The sequence below is a fragment of the Nyctereutes procyonoides genome, unplaced genomic scaffold (assembly GCF_905146905.1).
Source record: "Nyctereutes procyonoides isolate TBG_1078 unplaced genomic scaffold, NYPRO_anot_genome, whole genome shotgun sequence".
Taxonomy (NCBI): Eukaryota; Metazoa; Chordata; class Mammalia; order Carnivora; family Canidae; genus Nyctereutes; species Nyctereutes procyonoides.
In genome coordinates this window covers 12,811,543-12,838,305 of record NW_026575046.1, presented here as the reverse complement: position 1 = coordinate 12,838,305, position 26,763 = coordinate 12,811,543, and the positions used below count along the sequence as shown (strand labels likewise).

Genomic DNA, 26,763 nt, shown 5'->3' with positions numbered 1-26,763 from the left:
AACCTCTACCCAAATCAAATCACCTCCCTGTGCTCTCCGCATCACTCACTGTGCTTCAGTCTCTCTGCCTCTGAAACACTCCATCACTCATGCCCAGGGAAGCTTCTTGTTCTGGCTCCTCCCTGGAAATAGCCCACCCCTAGATTTTGCAGGGCTACCCTCTCCTAACACTCAGGGTTCAGCTCAAACATTGCCTCTTGAATGAGGTCCTCACTGATACCAATTTCAGTTAACTCCCCACCAGGACACTGCCCAGACACCTTTCACTTTACTGCTTTATTTCACTTTATAGTACCTGTTGTCACCATCTACCATTCTGATTCATTTGTTTGCTTATTTATTGCTTGTGGCCCCTTATTTGTGATAAGTGCTGCGGGACAGGAAATTCGTCTCTCATTTATCACTGGGTTCTCCAGCAACTAGAACAGTGCTAACACATAACAATATTGCATAAATGCCACAGAATTAATAAATATAGGATGTTTATACACTAATCTTACAGTTTTTCAGAAGTTATTGAGAGTGACATTAAGAGGCTCTCCCAGATGGGAAACCTGCATGTTTGCCAGTGTTTAGCGTGTGAATACCCAATCCAGTTGTGGAGACGATTGAGTTCTGAAACAGATCCTGTCTAGACAGATGGCTCAAGCCTTTGCTTCCTTTTACATTGGCTTAAAGGGCAATGAGACTCTGTCAGCATGTTGAGAAAAAGCCAAACCACGCAAAACTGGTTGCTATGGACTTTTGTATTAATGTTGTCAAAGTGCTACCCTTTCCTATAAAATGCCAATTACTGGGTGAGCTCACACATACATCTCATCATAGTAGCCAAAAAAAAAAAGGATTTATTTACAAAACAGAGGTGGTACATTAAAGGGAGCTGTCTTGGCGGCATTTAAATGACCTCATCTTCTGCTGGAACCAAAAATAATATTTCACAATAGCATCTTTTCTCCAAATGCGAGAAGAAACATCATCCAACTAGAATTTTACTGCAGTAAATCGTCTGGCTCTAGTTGCAAACTTAGATTCTGAGACTGTCTGCATATCCCTTCTTATTTAGAATGATCAGTAAGAAATGAGAAGATGTGTGTGATCAAGGTCGGAGCTGAAGTTCCTAGTCATCAGACCAAAATCATCAGTTTATAGGTGAAGAAATGGAAGCTCAGAGGAAGAACATGGCACCCTGAAGGCCACAGAGCTGGGGATGGAAGAATTGGGCTACAACCTGGTGTCCCACCTCTCAGGCCTGGAGCTCTTGGGTGCCTTCGGTAATGAGCATCTACGGAGCACCTGCAGGTGCAAGGCAGTGAGCCAGAACACAAAGGCAAATAAGGTCCCCACCTTTAAATTCTACTGGGGACACAAGAAGCTGCATGGTAGTTGGAATATGTGGGATTCATGCATTGATGAAGAAGGGGGAACTGCAGGAGCCCAAAGTGGAGATGCCTAAAGGCCAAACAGGTGGCAGGAGGCTCCTAGAGGTGTGTCATGGTGTTTGGTCCCCCAGAAATGGAAGACATTAAGCCACACAGGGGAGAGGAGAAGAAACAGGATAGTAAGAGCAGCATCTGCAGAGGCTCAGAGGAGATAGTAAGCACAGTCCTTTGGGAAAAACCGTGGCTAATTCAGCCCAAACTGGGGAGGAAGAAAGCAGTGAGAGACGATGCCAGAAAGTTAAGCAGGGATCAGACAGTGAAAGGCCTCGCAGGCTTCACCAGGCTAAGGAGTTGGGGTATTACCCTGAAGATAAGGTGACCCACCCAAAGGGCTTACGCTGCGGGGTGTGAGTGTGCACACACACGCTTGATGCAATCTCTTTAGAAAGGCCTCTCTGGTTGCTGGGAGGACAGTGGAGGATGGGATGACAGTGGACAGCGGGAGGGGTAGCAGACACTATGACCACCTACGTGGGAAATGAAAGCAGTGTGACCCCAACAGAAAGCTGCGGGAGAGGGAGAGAAGAGTGGGGCAAGCAGGGAGACCAGAAAGCCCAGGGTGCAGGAGCAGACACCGACTTAGGAGAGACATTGCCACATAGAAGGATAGAAGTTCACCCAGGGACCATGGGGGGCTTCCTAGAAGAGGACCACCATCATGCTGTTTCTGCTTGATACAAACATCAGGGACTACCCAGGAGATGTCCCGGGTGTGACTCTCCTTCTGAGCTTTCTTTTCCTGCAGATTTAGACCTGGAGCAGCCTTCCTGAGGTCTCTGCAGACCTCTTGCACTGACACACTCAGCCTTCCTGAGGTCTCTCCTGAGGGTCTAGGGAAGAGGTCTGATACTGTCCAGGGTGAACTACAAGCGTTAGAGTGAGACCACAAATGGACCCATAGACACACATGCCAGGTATGAATAGATTTGCCCAGTTGGCAAACGGTAGGATTTTCTTTTTCACTGTTATGTGACTAAGTTGTATTTATTTTTTTCACCACACTGCTTACAAAAATACACATCTGTAGTAAACAGGCTTGCAAGAACTCTCCCCTTAGATGAGTAATGATCTTCACTACACGGGGAGTAAGGGACTCTGAACTCAGTTCTAAAATTGCTTCTCTATGTCCTAAGAGTTTTTTTTTTTTAAGATTTATTTGTTCACAAGACGTGTAAAGAGAGAGAGAGGCCGAGACATAGGCAAAGGGAGAAGCAGGCTGCCTGCAAAGAACCTTGAACCCAGGACCCCAGGATCACACCCTGAGCCTGAGCTGAAGCCAGCCGCTCAACCGCTGAGCCACCCAGATGTCCCTATGTCCTAGGAGATTCTTATGTTTAGATGTTTAGACAATGGGCCCAACTTTTGTAGTTTAAAAGATTAATCTGGTTGCATATGTATTATTATGTGTTAATATTTTATAGAAACATATGGTTTTTTGTAAAAAAGATATTTATTATAGGAAATATGTTTCCTATGGTTCTGTTAAAGGGAAAGAGGATATAAAAACAAAGGCTGAAGATTTATTTTCATGTAACAAATAACAGTCTATGAAAAAGAAGCATCTGACAAATAAAAATGGCCTGAATGATTATAAGCCTTTTCCGTAATTTATTAAGTCTTTGTAGATATATTAAATCATTAACAAAGCAGAAACGGAACAATGCTGACATGTTTAATCTCCCATTATTCAAATGGAATGGAATTTTTTGCCCCAAGGGCTTAAGAGGTAAATACCTAGTTTTTGTTTTTCTGGAAATTCCATTTTAGCATGACCTTGGGCTCATCCTGGAGTAAAAATAAAAATCTGCTCAGCTCAAGAACCTACACGACCTTCTGTGATGGTCTATTGGTTTCAATCTGGGTGCCACCTGGATGTGGGGGAAGCTGTGAAGACTTACTTCTTGCCAACTCTATCAATCTTGGGTAAATGCATCGAACGATGATGCTTCTGGGGTTGAAAAGGGTGCTAAAATATATTCATGCCTGAGAGGGTATGTGGCCCATGCTGACTTTCCAAGAAGGAAAGTATAACTCAGGGTCAATACTCAGTCTATAGATTATGGACAGTTGTGAAGAATGCAAATTCCAGATGGCAGGTCTCTCCTTTCTATAGGCATGTGGCTTAAAAAAAAAAAAAGTCCCAAAGGCAAAAGATTTAGGTTTCGTTTTTTATCACTGTTTCATTTATATCTTCTTGGACATTTGACCGTGAGTGGGAAAAACCAAGCAAAGAAAGTCTGATATGTGTAATGTTCAGATAGTCCAATCCAGAAATTCAAAATTTTATGTTACTGCCTTTAGTTAAGATGAGTAGAGAATAGTGGCCTCTTAAATATTTTCTTTAAAAAAAAAATCATTTCCAAATTATTCCCATTGTGTCCTAGGCCAAATGAAAGCCTTCTCTTTGGACTACATATGAGATTCAATATCTTTCAGTAACTTAAACCTTCAAAATGATTGAGAGAACCAACACTCCCTAACTTATTCACCCTAGGCTTTCTGTGTATCCATAATCTAATCATTAGAATAAAAAGTCATATCCAAATAGAGTATTTATCAATAAGAAACACAGTATAATCTTTTTATGGCCCTTAATTCTTTTTTCTGGGGGACCATAAAGTTGGTAGAAAATCATTGATAGACACATTATTTTTTTCTTCTCCTTCATTTACATATTCTATCTACAAATCATACCTCCTTCTAGGTAAGGCTTTATGAAGGTCACTGAGATCCTCAGATAAAGGAACATGGTCCCCTGAGAGAGGGGTTATTTTAAATTCCTCTCCTCCCATTCTACAGATTAGGTATAACTGAAGAAATATGCATGAAATAGCCTTACTAGAAATTCTATTTATTGCCAGGGTACCATTTCAGCAGCATGCGAAGGTGAACTTGATACTTCTTCTGTGCCCATTTTCTATCTTTCTAACTTTCTCTTTCATCCTAAAAGGGTGTCTACTGGAGAGACTCAGAGAGGAAACCAATCAGAAACCACGGAGTAAGTTACTACTTCATTAGGAACCCACAAGAGTATCTGCCAAGAGGATTCTTGGAAGGAACATTCTCACCCTAAAGAAACAACACTTCAAGAGAGAGAATGTTGGTTAGAACGAAAGAGGCAATTTGAGGCTAGAAATGTACCCGTTACCCATCAGAGTGTACCACATCTGCTTTGCCTTTAAGGAAGACCAATCCTGACCATCACAGCTGGATATCACAGTATCAGACATTTCTGTGAAATTTCCGAACTTCATTGGAATTCAGCAATTTAATAACACGAACCCATAAAAATGTCACTGGTTTTGCAGTGTTAAAAATAAAAGCAGATGCTTCTCTGCGCTTTGAACATCCTTCCTGTGTAATACTGAGGCTTGAACGTTCATGCTATCAGCTGCCACCGGGAATTCTTGGCCTTGCTGTGGCAATTCCACTGGTGTTGGTAGTGATAAATAATGATGCAGTTCAAGTTCTTTATCTGGACCTCATATGACTCAAATTATACCACAGAAGTCTTGGATTTTCCACTTAGGATCACTCAACCAGCTCTTTATTTAAGTAGGATAAAATGACTTAGGTTTTTGTTGTTGTTGTTATTATGTCCTCTGACCATCTATCACAATAAATGTGTTGGCCTCTAAATACAAGGCCAACTTAGTTCTATTTTCTAAGCCTTAAAAGCAACTGCAACAGTATTTCTTTAAAAATTCAGGTTCTATAATCAAACCAAAGCTTACCCGTGCCAGGCAGTCACTTGATTGGAAGTCTGTCTTCCCGGACTTGGAGAAGCGACATTTGTCATTGTTTGCGGGTAGAGAAGCATCTGTCTTTGGAATTCTAGGCTCTGTCCCTCTGTCTGCTTCTGAACCGTCTAGATGGGATCCAGCCAGTTCCTTGAGAGATTCTGGGCCATTTTCGAGCTCAAGAGCATGACCATTTCCAAGGTCAGGGTCTGGGCCATTGTCCAGCTCCGAGACAGGGTCATTTTCCAGCTCACAGCCAACACTGCTCTTGGGTTCTTCAGTGGCCTTGTGGGTAGGAGGCTTGGAGATGACCCCAAACTTCCTTGCTCTTTTCCCTTTCTTCACAGTTTGGTCACCCAGCTCCAGGGTAGGTGTCTCCACTGGTTCAGTGCTGCTGCTCCCGTTGCCATTATAAGGAGACTGGACTTTGTGCTTGAAGCGACGCAGCATGATCAAGTAGATGAAGCCGCCATTCCAGCACTGCTCGGCCAGGTAGCTGCAACAGACACAGGGGGCTGGTTAAAACCCTCCAAGATCCTTCCTGACCGCTGCTTTGGGACGGCCCATTCGGCAGCCTACACGGTGTGTTAGCCACCTGGCCACGCAGCTGAGGTACTAAGCTTCCGAGAGAGGCTCACTACTCATCCTTCCCATCTACATAATTGTTGATGCTAGAAACAACCCCAGAGAAACCCAAACCCCCATGAACTAGAAACTACTAATGAAAACACCCCAGGGTAGGCAGTTAGAAATGGATTTTTCTATCCGCAGAGTCAATCCTAACATATGATTTGAAAACAATAATGATTTCAACAATGTCTTGCATCAGGGTTACGTGAGCCTCCCATTCATATAGTTCAAAAAACGGAAAAAAAAATGTTTTAAGTAAGCAGTGCCCAATGTGGAGCTTGAACTCGTGACCCTGATATCAACGGTCTCACGCACTATGGACAGAGCCAACCAGGCACTCCTCCATTCATACAGTTTTGCTGTAATTACTCAGCAAGTCCCCAGGGTAAAGAATAGCTGAAATGGACTGAGAGGAATGTAAAGTTCCGCTCTTTGGATTAAAATATCAACTGCACAACAACAGGAACCTCTGCCTCAGAGCTTTAGAGTAAAAAAGAGGGTGAAAAAGCATTAGAGTGAAAAAGAAGAATAGAGGGTGGAGGGGCGCTGGCTGGTACCAAGATGCAACTGGTAAATGAAGGATGCTTAGCCCAAAGAAGACAAGCCAGGCTTGGTTGCATTTCATGTATTTGAGGAGTGCCAAACACTCAGAAGCAGGAAATAATATAAATGAGACGATGCATGTGAAGCCTGACACACAATAACTACTCCAGATCTTAAGGAATAACCGTAAATAGAACATCAAACGAGATAAGTAATTAGTGGTGTTCAGGACCATTAAAGCTTTAGCAAAGAAAACACACTTGCTCAAAGTCAGGAAACCAGGCTGGGCTAGACCCTCCACTCATGGCACCCAAGATAAGGAAGCACAAACCCCAGATAAACCCAGGAAAATGCCTTCACCATGGAATGTTGCCACATTCTACACATCACCCGGTCACAAGCAAAGAATGTCAACAACCAAATCCTTAATGAGTTGGATCTGCTTCCGGTCTTCATGTGCCCACAAAGAGGAGGTCTGGGGCTTTGTTGCCTACATCCTCAAAAAGTGAAAACCTGAGAACTTTTTCAAATGGACCAAGCTAGCTGTTCTCCCTCCAGGCCTGAAGCTCAGACCTGAGAGCTGGGGACAGTCAGTATGCAAGAAGGGACCAGGTTGTAAGGAGAGGTGACCAGCTGTGTTTGAAATGTACTAAGTTCTGGGCCAAAGGCATGTATCTATCACCCATATCTAATGGTCAGGTTAATGCCATGACAGTGCCAGTCTCACTGAAGAAGGGAATAATTCTGAATTTTTACCATGGAGTAGAGTGAACAAGAGAAATGGGTCCTCAAACAATCATCACAGTTAATAAAACTTTCATTGATCCTGATCTATAAACCATGGTAATGAACTTACACATAAAAGCCAGGCAGATAAAAGGTACCCCACAGACCTTGGATTGTTCCATGTAATACACTGAGATGAACAGGTAAAGAGCAGCCTACTAGAGTCTAGTAAATTAAAATTAAACTTGGTTCTCAGCACAATTTTTCTACGATGTTTAGATTTCATTTTCCTGAATTGTGTATTTTTTTTCCCACCCTGGAAAAATTTCTGTAAAGGTATAAAACCTTAAAAGTAGCTATTAGCTAGGCTGGGTTCCTTTGAGCAAATCACTACTTTTAATGTAAGACATATGCCAGATGTTATGAAAAACAGTGAAGGGGCACTAAAAACAGGACCGGGGGGAGGGTCAAGACACCCAAGTCCTCATTCTGGCTTTGGCCCAACCATGTCAAACAATGGTGATTATACCAAATTTCCATCAACCTGTGAACGGACAGACAAAATGTAGTATTATCCCTATAATGGAATATTATTTAGCAATAAAAAGAATGAAGTATGTGCTATAACTTATGTGAAGCTTGAAAACATGATGCTAGGTGAAAGACGCCAGATCACAGAAGGCCATATGTCATTCCATTTCTAGGACATGTTCAGAATAGGCAAGTCCACGGAGACAGGAAGTGGGTCAGTGGTTGCCAGGAGCCAGGGGGAAGGGAGAACTGGGACTGCTAACAGGTACAGGATTTTTGGGGAGTGATGGAAATGTTATAGAATTAGTGGTGATGGTTGCACAACAAAGTGAATATACTCACTGAATTGTACATTTTAAAATAGTGAATTTTATGTGAATTATGTCTCAAAAAAATAGCAAAACGTAATAATTCTGGCCAAGTTTTGAGTTGTTTCTTTGAGTAGGTGCTCCTTAAGAACATCCTTTACAGAAGAAATTGAGACTCAGAAATATTAATGTTCCCAGGTTCACATAACTGCCAAGTGGTCAACCTAGGCCCTCCTGCTTCCCAAACCCCCACACACTGTGCATTTGTGATGTTTCAATCACTCTAGTGTCTTCATCTGTAACACGAGGATGTTAAAATAAGTCGTTTCCGAGTTGCCTTTACAATTTGATATCTGTGAATACAAGTTTCTTGGGAAGACTTCTGGGGATTAAAGGAGCAGGTCATGGCAAAAGTACTGACCCAGTGCCCAGGACAAAACAGACCCTGGAAAAACAGAAACATTCTTTTTATGTTCAGGTTGTCCTAGGTCTCCTGGACATTTACTATCAATCTGCAAAAAAATCTTACCTGGAGAGGCAATTTCTTTACAATTGCTTTTGGGATTCTATCTTTTGCATAAAAACTCTGAGCATTTTGATGGGTTCTGTGCAGAGACCTTCTTTTTAGTACCAAAAAGGCAGGCCCACTGACTCAGAGTATAGGATCTTGACTATTTCTACTCGCATGGAAGCTCCAAGAACCTTGTGACTGGAGATTATTTTATTGTTTCTGCAAGATCTATGCTCAACAAAATGACAAAGCAAGAGGAGTTTATCTTTAGTTTGGCACCATCTCCCTATCGTCTCCTGACTTCCTAGCAATAAATAAGGTTCTGACACCTCGGGGAACTGTATGACAGGTTACTTTATTCCTTCCTGGACACTGAATCTTCTAAGGTCATCCCGAAGACAAAGTGTAAGGAATGAACTATGGATACTGCAGCAGCTTGGTGAGAAAGACTTTTAGGCAGGGGGTAGTTTTCTTGTAGTTCTTCTAATCACCTTATACGTAATGCCTCCTCATTCCCTATCCATCCGTACTGAAGTGACTTACCTAACTTTTCCAGCACTTTCCTAGGTAATTCATACTTCCAAATCCCTGTTTCCATTCAAAATAATTCCTACCCTCCCCCATTAGAATCTTTAAACTTCAAAGTCAGTCTTTGAGAAAGAAGAAATGGAGTATAACCCTGGTCCAGAAAAATAAGTCTCCTCTTCAACAATAACTGGTAAAACGAAACTTTTAGAAGCTTCTCTATCATATAATTATTTTTTGGTTTCTTCTCAAAATTTGAAACTGTCCTCTGGCATGTAAAGTTATTCAATTCAGTTAAAATTTATTTGATTTTGACCGTCCCAGGATGGTCTTAAAATAAATGAGGAAAGACAAGCAAATCCAGAAATGACATTCCAAATTCGAGCCTAGAACCTCTCCCTGAAATGTGTTGAGGTTCCTCACTTCACTTGGTCTTTGCAAGCAGCTTTTGTGACCAAGTCCTTTCCCACCTTCCTTTCCCCTCAAAATGTGCTTTAACCAAAAAGAAGTTTTGAGAACTTCCTCTGTTTCTTGATGCTCTATCATAATTCTGGAGTCTGGGCTCTCCAGGGGTGGGAGGTCTAGGAAGGGTTGGCAGGTGAGGTGGAGCTAAGAAAAGCTAGAGGGATAAAGCTGCCTGGAGTTTAAAGATCAAGAACAGGGAGATAGGAGATAAGAGAGAGGCAAAGACAGATAGATATTGGAAGGCCAACAACACACACAGTTCTATCATAAGAAGGCTTGAGGCAGCTGTGCAATTTTGATATTCTAGATTGTTCCACCAAAGTCCTCAGAAGAAGCAATCTCCAGGTTCCTTTGAAAATCATCTTGGGGGCAGGGGTGCCTAGGTGGCTCAGTCAGTTAGGCATCTGCCTTCAGCTCAGGTCATGGTCCCAGGGTCTGGGATTGAGCCCCACATCAGGCTCCCTGCTCAGCGGGGAGTCTGCTTCTCCCTTTCCCTTTGTGTTCTCATTTGTTCTTCTCATTTTCTCTCTCAACAAATACATCTTTCTTTTTTTTTAGGATTTTACTTATTTATTTATTCCTGAGCACACAGAGAGAGGCAGAGACATAGGCAGAGGGAGAAGCAGGCTCCATGCAGGGAGCCCGATGTGGGACTCGATCCTGGCACTCCAGGATCCCACCCTGAGCCACCCAGGCATCCCTCAATAAATAAATCTTTAAAAAAAAAAAATCATCCTGGGCATTTGGCCATCAATTACTGATGGCTGTGCCCCCACAGACGGGTGCTGCTCAGCAGAACCATTGGGGTATACGTGTGCGTAATTCAGAGTAACTTGGATCGCCACCCCCAGGCATTGGCCTGTACCACAATACCGTGGAAACACTGTAAACTCAGACAACACTGAAGAATTCTAGAACTCAGACTTTTCTGAAAAGCAGACATTCTTACTTCATCTGAGTAAGTCAGGTCCCCAGTACAGACAATAGGAGAACAAACACTGAATGCAAGACGTTTCTAGATGAGTTCCTATGACCAGGTATGAGTTTTACAGAATGGGACCAACTGCTAATAGCCACTCTAACACACAGGACGAACCGAGATCAATTGTTCTTGCCCACGATTGCCTCTTGCCTAAGAGGCAAGGGGAGGCTAAAAAGCTGTTTGTGGTCCTTTGAAAACCTGCTAAGCCTAATTAATCCAGAGGGTGTCTGAGGTTGTAAATCTGTAGGTTCCCAGAGAAGAACGGGTTGAGAGGAAGTGTTAAATATATGCAGATTAGTTTTCCAGTGAAGTCTTGGCTGGGAAATGGAGGGAGGCAAGTTCGGACAGCAACATGAGAGAGGGTGGGAAGATGACAAGCACTTCCTGGAGAACCAGATTCCCCAAGGGCAGTCTCTCTCAGGTGCTGCCTCCAGCTACCTTGAATTGTGGGCCTCTCCTGGATTCCACAGCCCTCCCTGGAATGAGCCAAACTTTCTTTTGGGGACTCTGCAGGCAGAATTTGGGGGCTGTATGTTGTGCTAAGAGTGACTGCTACCCCTGTGGGCTCATACTGGGGTATGAAAATAAAAACAAATCCATCTACATCTTTGCTAGGACAGTGAGAGAGAAAGTCAGCCCTGATTAGATGGAGGAAGATGGGGCCCAGGCACCAATAAGGCGCTGAAAATAGACCAGAGTCTATCTAGGCTTAGACTGTAAGTGAACAGATCACCATATTCCAACTGCTGGGTGAGGGAGGTGACTGATGCAGCCCAGTTCTGCTGATTGTCACCTCCTCATCCAGCATTAACAGCTGGGGGTCAGCAACTCTTCCCTCTTCTCCCTCATCTGGAGTCGAGAATACGAATATGTGAATCTGTTCTCTTGTTATAAAATCTGTATTTAATTATTTTTATCATACAACTTGGCTTGGGAAACACAAGTTGATAGTGATGAATAGGGTAAATATTTATTCAAGAATTTTTTTTCTAACCTATGATACAATATTAGCCACTGAAACCCAACCCAAATTACCAGCTACCAAAACTTGCTACCACCCCTTGGCTTAGCAGTAAAATTTAAATCCTACCCATCTATACACCAGGACAGAGACCCTTGTTGTCCTGAAGGGAATTGGGGCAAATATCTTGAAATTCTGGCTACTGCTATTTCTGTGAATAATAAACTGTCTTTCATCTTTGATCCAAGAATCTCATGCTTTCTGCCGGCATTCAGGAAACTGTGGCAGGCCAACTTGGTTAGCTTACTAGTAGAGTAAAATCATAGTTCTTGGCATATAGCAGGATGATACACAGAGTGACTCAGTTTATAATTGGTCCTGTTCCCCAACTTCGAACTTATCAAAGGAGCTTAATGATATATTTTTTCTTGACATCAGTGACTGAGAAATAAAAATAAATAAGCATCTTAAACCAATACTGAATCTTTCTTGAAGGCATATCAGACAGGGGTGAAATTATACTAAGAGGAGTAAGAAAGAAGGTGCATGTTCCTACCCTCTGATTATTCTATAAACACAGATTAAATTCAGGGCATCAGCCTCAAAGGCAGAAGCCACATTTGTGTTCAGCAGTGTTAGGTGCACTCCCTCTGCCCTTGCCCTACTGGAATTCCATTTCCTGCAACTGTTGGCTGTAATTTCCATTTCTGTGCAGAAGCAGAGCTGGTTCTCCTTCTGTTTCCTGCTAAGAGCTTCTGGATGTGAAGGGATGGGGGTGTCAGAGACACAGTAGAGAAAGACTGGATAAAAAGCAGCTATCTTGTGTGATTAATGGAAAAAAATTGTTATGCTTTCCAAGCAATAAGGTATCACTGATTTTCATAGTTATCTTAAAAATTCACATCTCAAACTAACAAGCATGGTTTAAATAGCCCTTGCTAGGATGCACGTGCATACGCTTTCAACTCCACTATAGCTTAACAGAAAGGATGCAAGTTGTGGTCCTTTCTAACATATGACAACAGGTTTACAGGAAGTTCCAGTTTTCCTCAAAGGTTTTCATGTACCTTATTTCTGCACAAATCAATAAAAGATTTTTTTAAAAGCAATCATATACCTTTTTGAAAAGAGAAACTCAGAAACTAAACTGAGTAGAAAATGTCTGATCGCTGATGAGAACAGACCTAATAAAACATCCTGCGGAGATAGAGATACTGGCTCATAAAAGAGAACTTTCAGGCTTCTCTTTGCAACTGATTTCATTTCTTTATTAAATTACTGTGAATGAATCAGGGTTTCTTATAACTATGTGAGATCAACTCGCAGCCTATACAGAATCAAATCAGAACTCCAGCCACATAGCTTCGCTAAGTCATCCTGATCATGGTCTCATTTTCGCCGGGGTGCAGAAGGAATGCTGGGAAAGTCAGACTTTGCTGTGCATGCATGAGTCAGTTTCACCTCATGAGTGGAGTGATGAGCTCAGAAAATGTACTTAGTGGGGTACCTGGGTGGCTCAGTGGGTTAAGCGTCTGCCTTCAGCTCAAGTCATGATCCCAGGGTTCTGGGATCAAGCCCCACATTGGGCACTTTGCTCAGCAGGGAGTCTGCTTCTCCCTCTCCTTTTTCACTCCGCTCATGCTTTCTCTCTCAAATAAATATTTTTTTAAAAAAAGAAAATGTACCTGGGAACTCATCACTTTTTTCCTTTATTACATTAAAGCTGTTTATCACTACTTGCTCATTACAAATTCATTCATGCATTCATTCATTCAACTACAAATAATTGAATACCTATTATATGCAAGCACTGTTAGAGATTTGGGGGTACAGCAGTGAACAAAATGATGCCTGTCTTTGTGGAGCTTACTATCTAGTAGGGGGAGATAGGCAATAAACAATAGACCTGTTCAAGCATTCAACTATATCATATGTTAGAAGGTGAAACGTGTTATGGAAAACAGAACACACTGAACAGGATAAAGAGGATCAAGCATGCCAGGAATTGGAAGAGCCAGGTTGAAATTTTAAAATGCTGTGCCTGAGGTGGCCCCACTGGGAAGAACGCAGTGAGCAGAGACTTGAAGAAGATGAAAGAGTTGGCTGTGCCACTGCCTAGGAGAAGAGTGTTCCAGACAGAGGGAAGAGCCAGTGCAATCGTGGTAAACTGGAAGGCTGCCTGGTGTGTTTAAGGAACAGGAGTGTCGGAGAGAAGGAGCGAGTGAGAAGGAGAGCAATAGGAGATATGGTAACAGGGACGGGTTTAGGGAAGGCTGCACAGGCTGCCGTAAAGACTTTTGTGCGAAATGGTGAGTTGTTTAGCGTGAAGCAGGGGAATAAGGTGACATGTACTATGTTTTAAAATGATCGCCTTTGTTTCTGTGTTGAGAATAGGCTGTGGTAGAGACAAGGGTAGAAGGAGGGAGACTGGATGGAAGATCATCTTCAGAAATTCCAGCAAGAGAGAAGTTCAAAGTTAGAGTAGCCATGGAGATGGTAAAAAAAAAAAAAAAAAAAAAGGTCCAAATTATGATCTATTTTGAAGTCAGAGTCAACAACCTGCGCTTTTGGATCTTATATAGGGTGTGAAAGAAAGCGAGAGGTCATGTATGGTGTCTAAGTGGCTTTAGCAACTAGAAGCGGGGAGATGCCATCATCTGAGCTAGTAGAGCAGCTTTTTGGGCTTGGGGCTCTTTGACCTGACCTGAATGCATAGATCCATCCTGGAATTAAGTTCTGGACATGTTGAGCTTGAGATGATCATGTGGGCACCTAAATATTTAAACCTGGATTTTGGAGCAGAGGACTAGTCTGGAGATAGAAATTTGGGAGGTGCAAGACTCTTAACAGTATTTTAAGACCCCAGAAAATAAATTCCTTTGGGTAGATTTTCTGGATCCAAGGTTCTTGCTGGTCAAGAGTGTATACAAGGGTTTCCTATGTAATTCTAATCCTTTCTCTTGAAAGGGGGTAACAATTTAGAATCCCAGCAGTAGTGTCCTAGAGAACTGTTTGTTCCTGAACACTGTCACTTTTTCATCTTTGCCAGCCTGATAGTCAGAACCTACCTCACGTCATAATTTGCACATCAGTGATGACTAGTGAGGTCAAAATTCTTATTAGTCATTTGCTTTCTTTGAAAATTGCTTACTTATGCCCTCTGTTTGTGAAGATCTTCATCTTTGTACCCCCTACATTAGCATAGCGGCTGTCACTTAATAAGCACCATAATAGAAATGACAGGTCAATGAGAAGATCCCTTCTATTAAAAAATCTTTTTTTTTAAAAAATGACTTTATTGAGACACGCTTTGCACAACATATAACTCATACATTTTAAATGTATAATTTAGTAGTTTTAGGAAATTTACCAAGTGGTGGAACCATCACCATAAATCAGTTTTAGGACACCTTCATAACCCCATTAAGACCCCTCATGCCCATTACAGGGAATGCCCATTCCCCACCCCAGCCATCATTTTCTGTTTCTATAGGCTGCCTCTTCTGGTCATTTCATGTAAATGGAATCATATAGTATGTGGTCTTTTGTGTCCACAATTCCTTTTTACTAGGTTCTTAGTCACCACTCTACCTCCTTCTGCATTCTCTCTGCCATTTACCCCTTACAAAATCTTGACTCATGCAGACATGGCCTTTTGATGATATCTCTCTCATTTTCCTTGAGGTCATACCCAATTATCCTGAGGAAATAGCCCTCACGGACCTGCTAGCACCGTACCTATCCTGTCTCATATACCCTCCCGTCATACCCACCACTATGGAAACCCCTGGTAGCCTCTTCTACCTTTACTAATTCTCATGTGACTGCACTTAAGTGGAGTATGCACTCCTTCCCATTTTCTCCCATCGTTTCACTGTTTTCCCAGATTTTTCCCCACTGTTCCACTGTTCTCATAAACCAACTCCACTTCAAAAGGAAATCTTTCCAGAGTGCCTGGGTGGCTCAGTCGGTTGAGCATTCAACTCTTGATTTCGGCTCAGGTCATGATCTCACGATTGTGGGACTGGGCCTCACTTCAGGCTACGCTTGATGGGGAGTCTGTTTGAGATTCTCTCTCCCCCTTTCCCTCTGCCCCTCTCCCTGCTGTTCTCTAAAATAATACATAAATCTTAAAAAAAAAAAAGAAAGAAAAAAAAAGGAAATCTTTCCTCATTAACAGTAACTAGGCAAAAGCTCCAAATACCATGCTAATGTAGTAGTATATACTATGTGTCGTATGCTAATATATTCATGTTACTATGCATGCACATCAACAGCATTTCATTTTTAATTTTCTCCATGTTATTTTTGTCTCGGCTGGATTACCAACAATAGGTTATCACAGGACCCAGAGTCTTTTCTCTATTTCCTTTGCCTGGATTGGTGCTAATGAAACTTCCATAGCTCCTCTATCCCGTGTTCCCTGGCCAGTAAAAGACACTTCATATCACAGAGGTCTTTGCTACCAGGTACCCTGAGAGCTGAAGATGGGCTAGGTCTGAGACACACAAAATACCTGTCTTGAGTCCAGCCTAACATCCAACCTCCCGGCCTTGCTCGGTGCATTTCCTAGGCAATTCCTAACCCTCCCTCCATGTGCTGATGTCCTTGGCCTTGCCTTGAAAGAGGGTATCATCAATGCTCAAGGATTACTGAAGCTAGACCGTGTCCTAGGCATTATGTTCAGTTTGTTTTCTAGCTTCAAGGCCACCAAGCCCTGAGAAACGTGTCAAAGATGATGCAGGGACTCAGTTCCTTATCGACCCTGCCACCACTTCCATGTTCCTCCATGGTGAAAGATCCTGGAAGCCCTGAGAATTAGTAACACACATTCCCCCTTTCTTTACCTATTCCCTAAAACCAACCAAATCTGAGAGTTCACAAACTCTCACACTGCACCATTCAAAAGGCAGTCACCCTCTTCTCCTTCCCCTTCCCCAAAGGTGATGCTAAAAGAAGGGAGACTTCTGTGGGTCTATGCATCTCAGAACGCACATGAAGCTACTCACACACTCATTCAAACACTGATGAAATGTCTGGACCTTCCAGTTCCCTCCCCTTTCAAGTGGCTCCAGCTCCATCTTGAAACAATTTCCCTCACTCGCCTCAATCCTTCCAGGGTCTGTTCCACTGGCTTGGCCAGAGCCTGCCCTCACCTCACGCCAAGGCTGGTTTCACTTATGTCAAAGCAGCTTCCATCAAGATAGTGGGCTTCTTTTCCAAATTTCTTTCACTGTTTTGAAGTTAGCAGAGAAAAGATACTTAAGAAATTGCAAAATGAGTACCTCTATCAGTGTGTTCCAGTTAATGTCACGCACTGTTCTTTTCTTGAACCTCTTCTGTACAGTGTACTGGGAATTTTTTAAAGCCTGATTTTCTTTTCTTCTTTTTCTTTCTTTTCCAAGGCTCTCTCACAGGCAGGGCTGCACTGTACAGACCTCATAATCTACAAAGGTTCCTGTAGACTGGCTTTGTATAAGTTTTGCAACCTTCCTCACTAAGCAAAAGATGCTCCTAAGAAGCTGGATTTGTTGGATATTTTCCCTCTTGTTCATCCATCTGCATGATCCTCTAGGACTCCTTTTGGTTTGTAGGGCTTCAATTACAGAAAAGCCATATCAACAGAACTCTGGCCTAGAAAAACAGATAAGGCAAGACCTTACAGATAGGGACAGAATAATTTAAAAATCTGGATTTCTAAACAGCGTGCTCTTCATATTGACCAATTTTTAAAAAAAGATTTTATTTATTTATTCATGAGAGACACAGAGAGAGAGAGAGAGAGGCAGAGGGAGAGGCAGGCTCCTGGCAGGGAACCCAACGTGGGACTTGATCCCAGGTCTCCAGGATCACACCCTGGGCCAAAGGTGGCACTAAACCACTGAGCCACTGGGGCTGCCCATATTGACCAATTTGAACTGTGGCATCATTGAGTATCTTTGGGGCACCTGGTTCTTAGTTACGTTCAGATAAAGAACATATGGAGGCATTTGTATTTGTCTACTGAGATTTTTAAGATAACTTGTAAGTTAAGCATTAAAGAAACCTTAAATTATTGGATGTATAAGCATCAACACTGATACTACAACGTAAAACTTGCTTTTAATGGTGTGTTTATATTAAAGGTCCAAAAAACTAACATGAGTTATAATAGACAAGGGGGAAAATAGCAATATAAGTTGTAACTCTATGCTGTGTACTGAGCTAACTGCACACGCACTTTACCTCATTTTGGTCTGAAGCAACCCTATTAAGGTTGACGTTATGAGTCACGTTTTAGAGAGGAGCAAACTGAGGCTTAGAGAGAATAACTTGCCCAAGGTCACAGAGCTGGCCAGGATGGAGCTGGGATTCAAATACCCATGGGACGGCAAACAAACCCAGCCAGTGACCTTGGGATTCACGGTGGCAAAGCCTCATCCTACGGTTGGGCGTTAGGATTAGGTTTGGATGAAGGAAGAAGGCTACAACTGATAACAGCCAAAAGAAACCTCTTCCCATTTTACTATCACAAGGAATTACATTTTAGTGGTATGTTAACACCCAAAATATGTGCCGCACCCATCAGAAAAGAGCCCCAGGGAAAACAAGAGGAAGGCACATTAGTAGTTGGAGGGGGGGTGGAGTAGCTTCTTGGGGTGTGGGTGGAAGTGGCCAGCTCTCATTCCACTTTTCAGGTATGAGCTGAGACAGTCCCTAAGAATTCTGGAAAAGTAGAGGCAATACTTGCTTAGATTAGCTAGAATCAGAGGATTTAGGAACAAACCTGTCCCCTAGCCCAGTCAAGACCAAACAAAATGGCTAACATAAGATGTGCCCTGCAACATTTGCCTCTCCTTCAGGTGTACTCTGGAGCTCAATCATCCCCCTCCCTTCCCACAGTACCCTCACTCCAGGCCAGTGGTCCTCAGGCAGCACTATGCCCCGGACTCCTCTCCTTCCATGATGAACTGCCCGTCCAGATTGTAGGCAGTCTGTGTACACCTTCCGGCCATAAGCAAGAGATGCTGAATCCCATACTCATTGTTCCTGTGGATTCTGTGCAAGATAACATGCTATCAAGTGGTGATGGGCTGACATGGATCAGAATAAGGGAGAGGCAGGCAAATCTCTGGGCTGAAGTACCACTCGGCCCCTCAAGTAAGGACTTGTCCAGCTGGTGAGGAGTGTGTTAGCTCAAGACGTCCAGCTGTGATCTTCTGTGATCTTCATCAGACACTGGCTAGGTTTTCAAGTCAAGGTCATGCTGGGGCAATTTCTGGTCAATAGGGAGCATGATGGGATGGGGCAAAGAGCAGGACCCCCCAAGATTGGCCACTTTGGCCTGAAGATTATTTTGACTTAAAAAACAATCAAAACTCTGCAGATTCAGGAAAAGCTCTTTTACCTCCTCCACAACTGCCTAAAAAGAATTTAGATAGACGACCTGCTCCAGGAAGAGAGCCATCAGCAAGGCCTAGCCAGAGAACCTAGCAAGCCCTGTTTGATCAAAGCCTCTATGTCTCATTGTTTCTGAGTGGCCCAGCAAGCATCTGTTTACCAAACATTCACTGTTTTTCATCTTTCTGTGAATTGCTTTCCCTACTTGTGAAATCCCAGACCCTTACATCTCCTTCTCTTTAGTTCAGAATGACATATATACCTCATTTTGTGTCTTTGGAATGTCCATGTCTGTGTGGATTCCTGGTATGCTATTAAATTTGATTTTCTCCGATTAATCTGCCTCATGTCAATTTGATTCTTAGTCCAGCCTGAAGGACCTTGAGACAGGATATGCTTGCTACCTGACAATGAGGAGATGAGGCCTGGCCATTTCTACCCAGTGGGGGACTTCCCTGGGCACACTTTGCCTTAGAGCTCCCTGTTGGGTTCATGGACTTTGTCAGGTGGGCAGCATGGTGTGCGGCTCCCCTGCCTGAGCCTGCTTCCTCTCATTTTCTCTCATAGGTGTTATCCCTACAGACATTTTGCACTCTTAGCTCTAACTCAGCATCTACTTCCTGGACAACTCAATGTGAGTGAAGGCAATAATATATGAGATTAACAAAATATTTCCCCAGAAGGAGATGATGGGAAATAACAGGAGCCAAACAAGGTCTGTTAGGGATGGGTAGGACTCAGCTAATCTGGATATAGAAGCAGCCAGCAGAGCATTCTTGAGAAGTCAAGCTGGATCAACAGCATTCACAAAGATTTCCTTTAAACTTGTTGGCTGGTAGCGGGGAAAAACCAAAGGGCAAATGGCTCCTGCTGCAAAGGAGCTCCTTTGGATTAGGACTCTCTTTACTCATTACCTGAACAACTTCACCAAAATTCACCCCAGTATCAAGTATTTGGAGCAAGATTATGCTCGGTTCAGGTGTCAGCACGGCCACTCAGGCCTGTGGGCAGGACACTTAACCTCCAAGACTAATCCCTCAGCCCCATAGACCTATGGGGTCATGGGGAGGACTGAAGAGGATAGAGGACTAAGCAGGCTGGTTTCCTGCTTAGCACATAATAAATGCCAATGTTAGCTCCCTTCCCTCTCAGAAATTTGCTAGGTAATCATAGGTCAACCAGTTAGACTTGTTTGCTGCTATTGTCCAGTATGAAATCCCCAATAGGTAAACTCACAGAGAAGAGCAGTCAAAGCCAATTCTGTGGTCTGAATGGAGCAGAGAGAACCATAGTCAAGTCAGGGAAAAGGAGTATCTAGAAAAATCAAATTCACAGCGACACGCAGAGACTCAGAATGATTCTAAAACCAAAGATCTGAAAAGGCAGGGCTAATATGCCTTAGACACAGAGCTCTCACAAAGAGGCATTTTGAGGGCCTCGTGGACCTCTGTCATTCCACTGAGGATGGGTGTGTGTGCTGTGGTGGACCAGGCTAGTATAGGAAATCAGCACCGACTAGGGCCAACTGCAGGCCATATTCTCTGCCAGAGGGGGATGAGACACATGTCTTTCAAAACACAGGCCTCTTGTTTTGCTTCCATGTCCATCTGGTTAGGGTCAGCCTCCCAAATCCCAGAGCAATTGCAAGCTTTCTGGCCTGACCTGAACTCTGAAGATGGTCCCAGAGGTCCTGGAACTGCGCCAGGACTCAGGGTGGAGCCTGGGAGGTTACCCATCTCAACCAAGCTGTGAGACGAGCTGACCCCTAATACCTTGTAAAAATATGTGGGCTGCTCACACTGACACAGGCAACTGCCACAATCAAATCAGATGCACGTGTATGCGAGGAGACACTGCCTCCCTCAGCATCCACTCCTCCCCGACGTATGTTTCTGCCATTTGTCAGAGATATCTGGGCAACAACCCTCTCGTTTCATTCAGCTACCTCCTTTAAAACGGCTTCCTTGACTTTCCTGAGGCAAGGATTTCAAAAGCCCAATTGTTTTAATATTAAATGTTTCAACATATTACAATGCCATTAGACAGTGAACATTATGATATTTTTTAAGTGTCTAGAGAGGGTCGCTCTAGACACATGGTTTCAACTCTAGGAGAAAACACTCCCAGCATGAATAGCCGGCTCCTCTGTTTTCATACGAGGTGCAAACAGGTGCGGGTATTTGAGTCACAAGCATGTTTTAGAATATTAGGAACTCACTTTGTTACCAAGTGTTCTCAACAGGAAATAGCTGGCAGACGGCACACACTAAACTTGGAACCCTCCAACTTAGAGCAAGCGGAAAACATCCAAAAACAAAATCAGAGCCATGGGCTGCCTGGAAAAACAAACACCCCAAAAAGTTATTTCTTGAACTGCACACCAGGAAGAGTGTGATCTGTAAGAATCTGGAAGCGAGAGAAACAAAAGCATTGACCAAAGGACCTTCTCGAATCTCTGGGGGGGGGGGGGACCATGAGAGTTTTCCAACGTGGCATTGTTCCGCTTACACTCAAACATTTCTCACAGATAAAGGGGTATCTTAACTTGTTTTGGCTTCCCAAAGTGAAGAGCAAACCACAGATTGGAGCTTTCTGAGGATGGCAGTGGTCCCAGGTCAGGTCGTCAGGGCACTCAATTCACCAGATACTTAAAGAGCTCCATGTGGGGCTCTGGGAAGACCCAGAACACCCTATTGTCAGAGAACACGGCAACTCTCAATAACTAGGATATTTTTTTTTTTCTGTTGTTAACACCGTACCTCTTTAGCTCTCGTCAGACATTTCCACCTCAAGAGACTTACCGCAGTCTTTTAAAAGTTGCTTTTATGGTCTACTGAGAGCATCAACGTGAGATTTGTTTACCCTCCCTGTCCAGCTTCCTCAAAGGATTTACATATTGGCATCACCTGTTCTCACAAGGGCCCCATCCCAGTACTTTGGCTTTGGGCAAAAGGATATGCTCTCTTTGATGACTGAAGGGAATGAAAAAGCTAAGTCTGACAAAACAGATCTGTGGAAAATTTCAATATTGCTGTTTCCTCAAGAACTGAAAAGGAGTGATTTTTAAATTATCAGGCAGAAAGCTTATAAGGCCCAATTTTACTCGAAATAACTTCAAAACATAGAAGTGAATACGTTGCAAAGTCCAAAGGGGCCTCTCAGAGACTCTTTCAAATGGCTTAAGTTCCACATCCAAAGTCTACAGACCTGGTCTAAAGAAAATGTCTGGTTTTTAAAATTGTGATGTCCCAATTCTCTCTCTCCCTGGGGCAGAGGTGAGGGATAGAAGAAAAGGAAAAAAGCAACTGAGAGGAAGAACAAATGAGAAAAGTGAGTTTTCAGATTTTATTCTTTTCTTAAATTCCAACAGGGCCGACTAATGAAGCTGTATTTAAAATGCCCCGCTTTGGATTTCAACACAACGCGAAGACACCCCTCAGACAACACTGAATCCAACCATAAATAACTCTTCAGCTTCCACAGATGAATGTGAAGGCTGAAGAGAAAAAATACACAACTACTCCCCCAGCCCCCAGCTCCCACAAGGGGAGCTCCTGTGAGGCATTCACTAGCAGACCCAGAAGGGAGTCAGTCTTGTGCCAAGGAACAGATTTTCTCTGATAATTAAGGAGATGATATAAAGAGAATAAGGTTCAAAATACTGAGTGCAGGCATGATGGCTCAGTGCTGACAAAACAGTGAATTACGCAGTTGATTTCTGCCCTCACAGGTTTCAGTCAACCTATAATTAATGTGTCAATTTTCTAATTAACTCTACAAATATATTATGATAGTATATTATGAATTAATTATAGACATGTTATATTGACATAGTATCACTGACATAATTGACATTATATAATATGCTATATTATTACCATTATGTATTATAATAAATTATACCATATATCTATATATAGCATATATTAATGCTATATTATTTATATTATAATAAAATATATTAACATATTATAGAAACAGAATTTTATATAACAAAATGATATAAAAATGGACACAATAAAATTTATTGGCACTAGGTAAAAATTTAATAATATTGATACATAAAATAATAAAAAGATATATGAATTTATATTCTATAAATTTTAAAATATTAATTATGTGAAAAATGTTCCAACAGAAGCACAGGTTACTTCAGTAGCTTCTAAAAGAGGGACTGGCCTGCTTTGGGGTGGATGTGGACAGGGAAGGTTTACCTCGGGAAGCACCAGGAGCCTGAGGTCCAGTAGAAGTTGGGAGGAGCCAAAGCATGGGGTCTAGATTGAGGAGAGAAGGTCCAGGCAAGAATTAAGACCCTGTCTAAGGCCCTGTGTCAGAATCTGACTATGAATTCTAATTCCCCCAAAACAAGTTATCTCCCCCTCAAACTGGAGATACAGTAGTAGAAAGACTCTGGGTTGAATAGTTTCCTCCTCTCACCATCAAATTCACGTTTACCTAGAATCTCAGAATGTGACATTACTTGGAAATAGGGTCTTTGGGCAGCCCGGGGGGCTCAGTGGTTTAGCGCCACCTTAGCCCAGGGCCTGATCCTGGAGACCCGGGATCAAGTCCCATATTGGGCTCCCTGCATGGAGCCTGCTTCTCCCTCTACCTGTGTCTCTGCCTCTCTCTGTGTGTGTGTCTCTCATGAATAAATAAATAAATAAAATCTTAAACAAACAAAAAAAGAAATAGGGTCTTTGCACACGTAATTACTTAAGGATCCAGACAAAACCACAGGGGATCAGGATGGACTCTGAAACCAATGACAGTGTCCTTATAAGAGACAGAAGAGAACATACAGAAACCCAGAGAAGGTGGTGGTGTGCGTTTGGAAGTAGAGATTGGAGCAATGCATGTAAAAGTCAAGAAATGCCAGCTATTTCCTGCAAAGATGGAAGCTGAGAGATATGCATGAGATGCTTCCCGCCTCAGAGCCTCCAGAAGGAACTACCTCTGTGGACAACCTGATTTTGGACTGCTAACCTCCAGAACCATGAGAAAAGACATTTCTGCTGTTGTAAGCCACATTGCATTTGTGGTACTCTTTAATGTCAGTCCTACAAAATGAATACAGCCTCCTTACACCCTCTGCAGCTTTTCCAAGACTTTTGGACTCTTGAACTTCTTTCACAATAAGGTGAAATCTTGTAAAATCTCTAAGACCTGCTTACAATGATTTCATCATGTTTTTCATGGTTATACAACTAAGTAATTTTAAATAAATTTATTAGACATGCTATTAAAGTGCTTTAAAACCCCTTTTCATAAATCTTTAAAAATATCAAGATGTGGGGGAGACTGGTGGCTCATCTGGTTGAGCATCCAACTCTTGATTTAGGCTCAGGTCATTCAGGGTCATGGGGTTGAGTCCCACATTGGGCTCTGCGCTCAGCATGTAGTTTACTTGGGATTCTTTCCCTCTCCCTGTGCCCTTCCCCTTATCCAAATGTGTGCTCTAAAATAAACAAAATCTTCTTAAAAAAATCAAGATATATTTCCCCGTTTCCCAAATAATGCAGCTGTTTACTTCAGATTAATCTTTAAGAACAAAGAGGATTTACTGACTCAAAAAATATACATCATTTAAAATATTTTTTATTTTTATTAAGATTTTATTTATTTATTTAAGAGTGAGAGAGAAAAAGCACGAGCAGGGGGACGGGCATTGGGAGAGGGAGAAGCAGACTCTCTGCTGAGCAGGAAGCCCAACATGGTGCTTGATCCAGGACACTGAGATCATGACCTGAGCTGAAGCTGGACATTTATCCAACTGAGCCACTCAGACGCTTCCATTTTAAAATACTTAAAATAGGGATCCCTGAGTGGCGCAGCGGTTTGGCGCCTGCCGTTGGCCCAGGGCGTGATCCTGGAGACCTGGGATCGAATCCCACATCGGGCTCCCGATGCATGGAGCCTGCTTCTCCCTCTGCCTGTGTCTCTGCCTCTCTGTCTCTGTGACTATCATAAATTAAAATAAAAATGAAAATAAAAATAAAAATAAAAAAAAGATGAAGATCGAATCAAAGTGTTTAAAAAAATAAAATACTTAAAATATGTATTTTAAAATACAGAGAAACATTACCTATGTGGTACTTTTGGCATCAATAATAGGAAAAAGCAATACTCTGTTACTTCTTGGATTTTTAGAGTTTTTGTATTTGAATAGCATAAAATGTCTTGGTTTATCTTAAAAAGTATTACGTTTGCTATTTAGATGACAAGATGAAAGAGATTTCCAGCTGCAACTTGTAAATCATTTTTCTGATAAACAGCAGCAACATTGGTTAGAGCAAGAGACAGAGGTTATGTATGCATTTTGATCAGGCAATGGAACCTAAAGATCTGGTGAAGACCATCGTCAGGAGAATCATCACAGTTACATTCCTCATTAATTTGAATCATCAGTGCCCCTAACTTCCTGGTCTTTTATGGCTTTTTAAAAAGGCATAGCAACAAAGATATTACCAAGCAGGCGAAATGATTTAGGACCATACAATGGGCAAAACCACTAGGGTGGCTAAAGCTGATCATCTATCTATGAGATGAAGTCATCTGGGTATCTGAGTCACAAGAACACCAACTATTTTCCCATTCAGTATCTGCCTCTGAGATTCTTAAACCATGTTGGAGGGAACATGTTTAAGCAATTATTTTACTTTCCCATTTTCAGCAAGACAACTGAAGTTGATTCCATGATCACTCTTAACAATATGACCTCAGTAACGCCACTGCCAATTCTTGGTAACTTCCCAGTCATAGGTTTGTAATGTGTGACCTCCTGCCCGAGGGTGGGGTCTTGTGGTACAGTGAGCTTCAGAGAGCTCAAACCACTGAGTGGTGATTTCCCCCTGGGTCGGAGCCAACAGGCATTAACTGCTGTCATTCCAGCTTCTCTCCTCACTAAGCATGCTTCAGAAGGTATTTAAAAAGCAAACAAACCCAATAAAGATGTCAACATGTATTATCCATGTTTCCCACAGGTTTCTAAAGGACCCTAAACTTTGGAAGGGGTTCGGTTTCCTCTGTGTCCTTTCCCTTCGGCATCTGACAGGTTATCAGAACATATGTTTTAACTTGGCAGCAGCTCCTTCCTCTTCTTGTAGCACGAGAAATGGACTGCCATCTTGTCAGCGAAGCATGGACAGGCATGTTATATAATAGCATTAAAGACATGAGTCATTTGCATTGCTCAGACCTCACCTAAAAGTTCTTGTGAAGAGAGGGTCCCCAGTCACATTTGCTTTCAAACATGCCCACATTTCTAGTGGGTGCCTTCATCTCACAGAGCTATTTTCCCTTCCTTATCCAATAAAGTTTGAATTTGCTCTACTTGCCACCTTCTATGGAGGGGAGAGTGGGAGGAAAGGTCAAGAGAATTGTGTCAGGCAAAGTGTATCAGTGGAGGGATAAAAGACCAATCAGAACTACTGGGGTTACACATCAGACACTCACTACTATCATTAATACTACCCTACTTTGGTAGAACTCTACATCAGTTGTAGTCATACTATCATCATCACTATCTGACCACTGCACACTTGTGAGGTGTGTAAGGAAGATGTGACTATCACTAGTCTATATTTAGGGTGATGGAGCTTCATTGAGCCCATCTGGACTCCTGGTCCAGAGCACCTTCCTCCTTCTGTACAGAGGGAAAGAGATGGAAAAGCTGCTGTTTCAGGAACTGGTTGGACTGTGGTCAGGAAGATCTTCCAGAATTCTCCGATGCCACAGAGAGAATGTGATGTTCACTTGGGAATGGGCTGGGTTAGACCTAACAGCCTATTGTACAGAATGCAGGTTTTGAAGCCTGGCAGACCTGAGTTTGAATCCAGATTCTATCACTTGCCAGTTGTATGACCTTGAAATGAATTATGTTTTTTTTCTTTTTTGCCTCAGTTTCCTCATCCGAAATGGGTTGCTTTGAGAATTAAATATTTAGATATAAAGCATGATGCATACAAGTGCAATACCTGAAAAATGTTCACAATGACTATATCCAAGCCCCTGGGCTACATG

General features: G+C 42.5%; 1 protein-coding gene across 7 annotated transcripts in view; it reads right to left on the bottom strand.

The window, feature by feature from the left end:
* Window positions 1-26,763, bottom strand: part of PDZD2 (PDZ domain containing 2) — a 358,960-nt gene that overhangs the window by 91,330 nt on the left and 240,867 nt on the right. For 6 of the 7 annotated variants that reach the window (XM_055325628.1, XM_055325629.1, XM_055325630.1 and 3 more), the window contains one exon: window positions 5,174-5,675. In XM_055325628.1, coding sequence (XP_055181603.1) covers window positions 5,174-5,675 — 502 coding nt within the window. Of the gene's footprint in view, window positions 1-5,173; window positions 5,676-16,646; window positions 16,996-26,763 lie in introns of those variants that run through there. The other variant, XM_055325633.1, reaches the window with a different exon arrangement.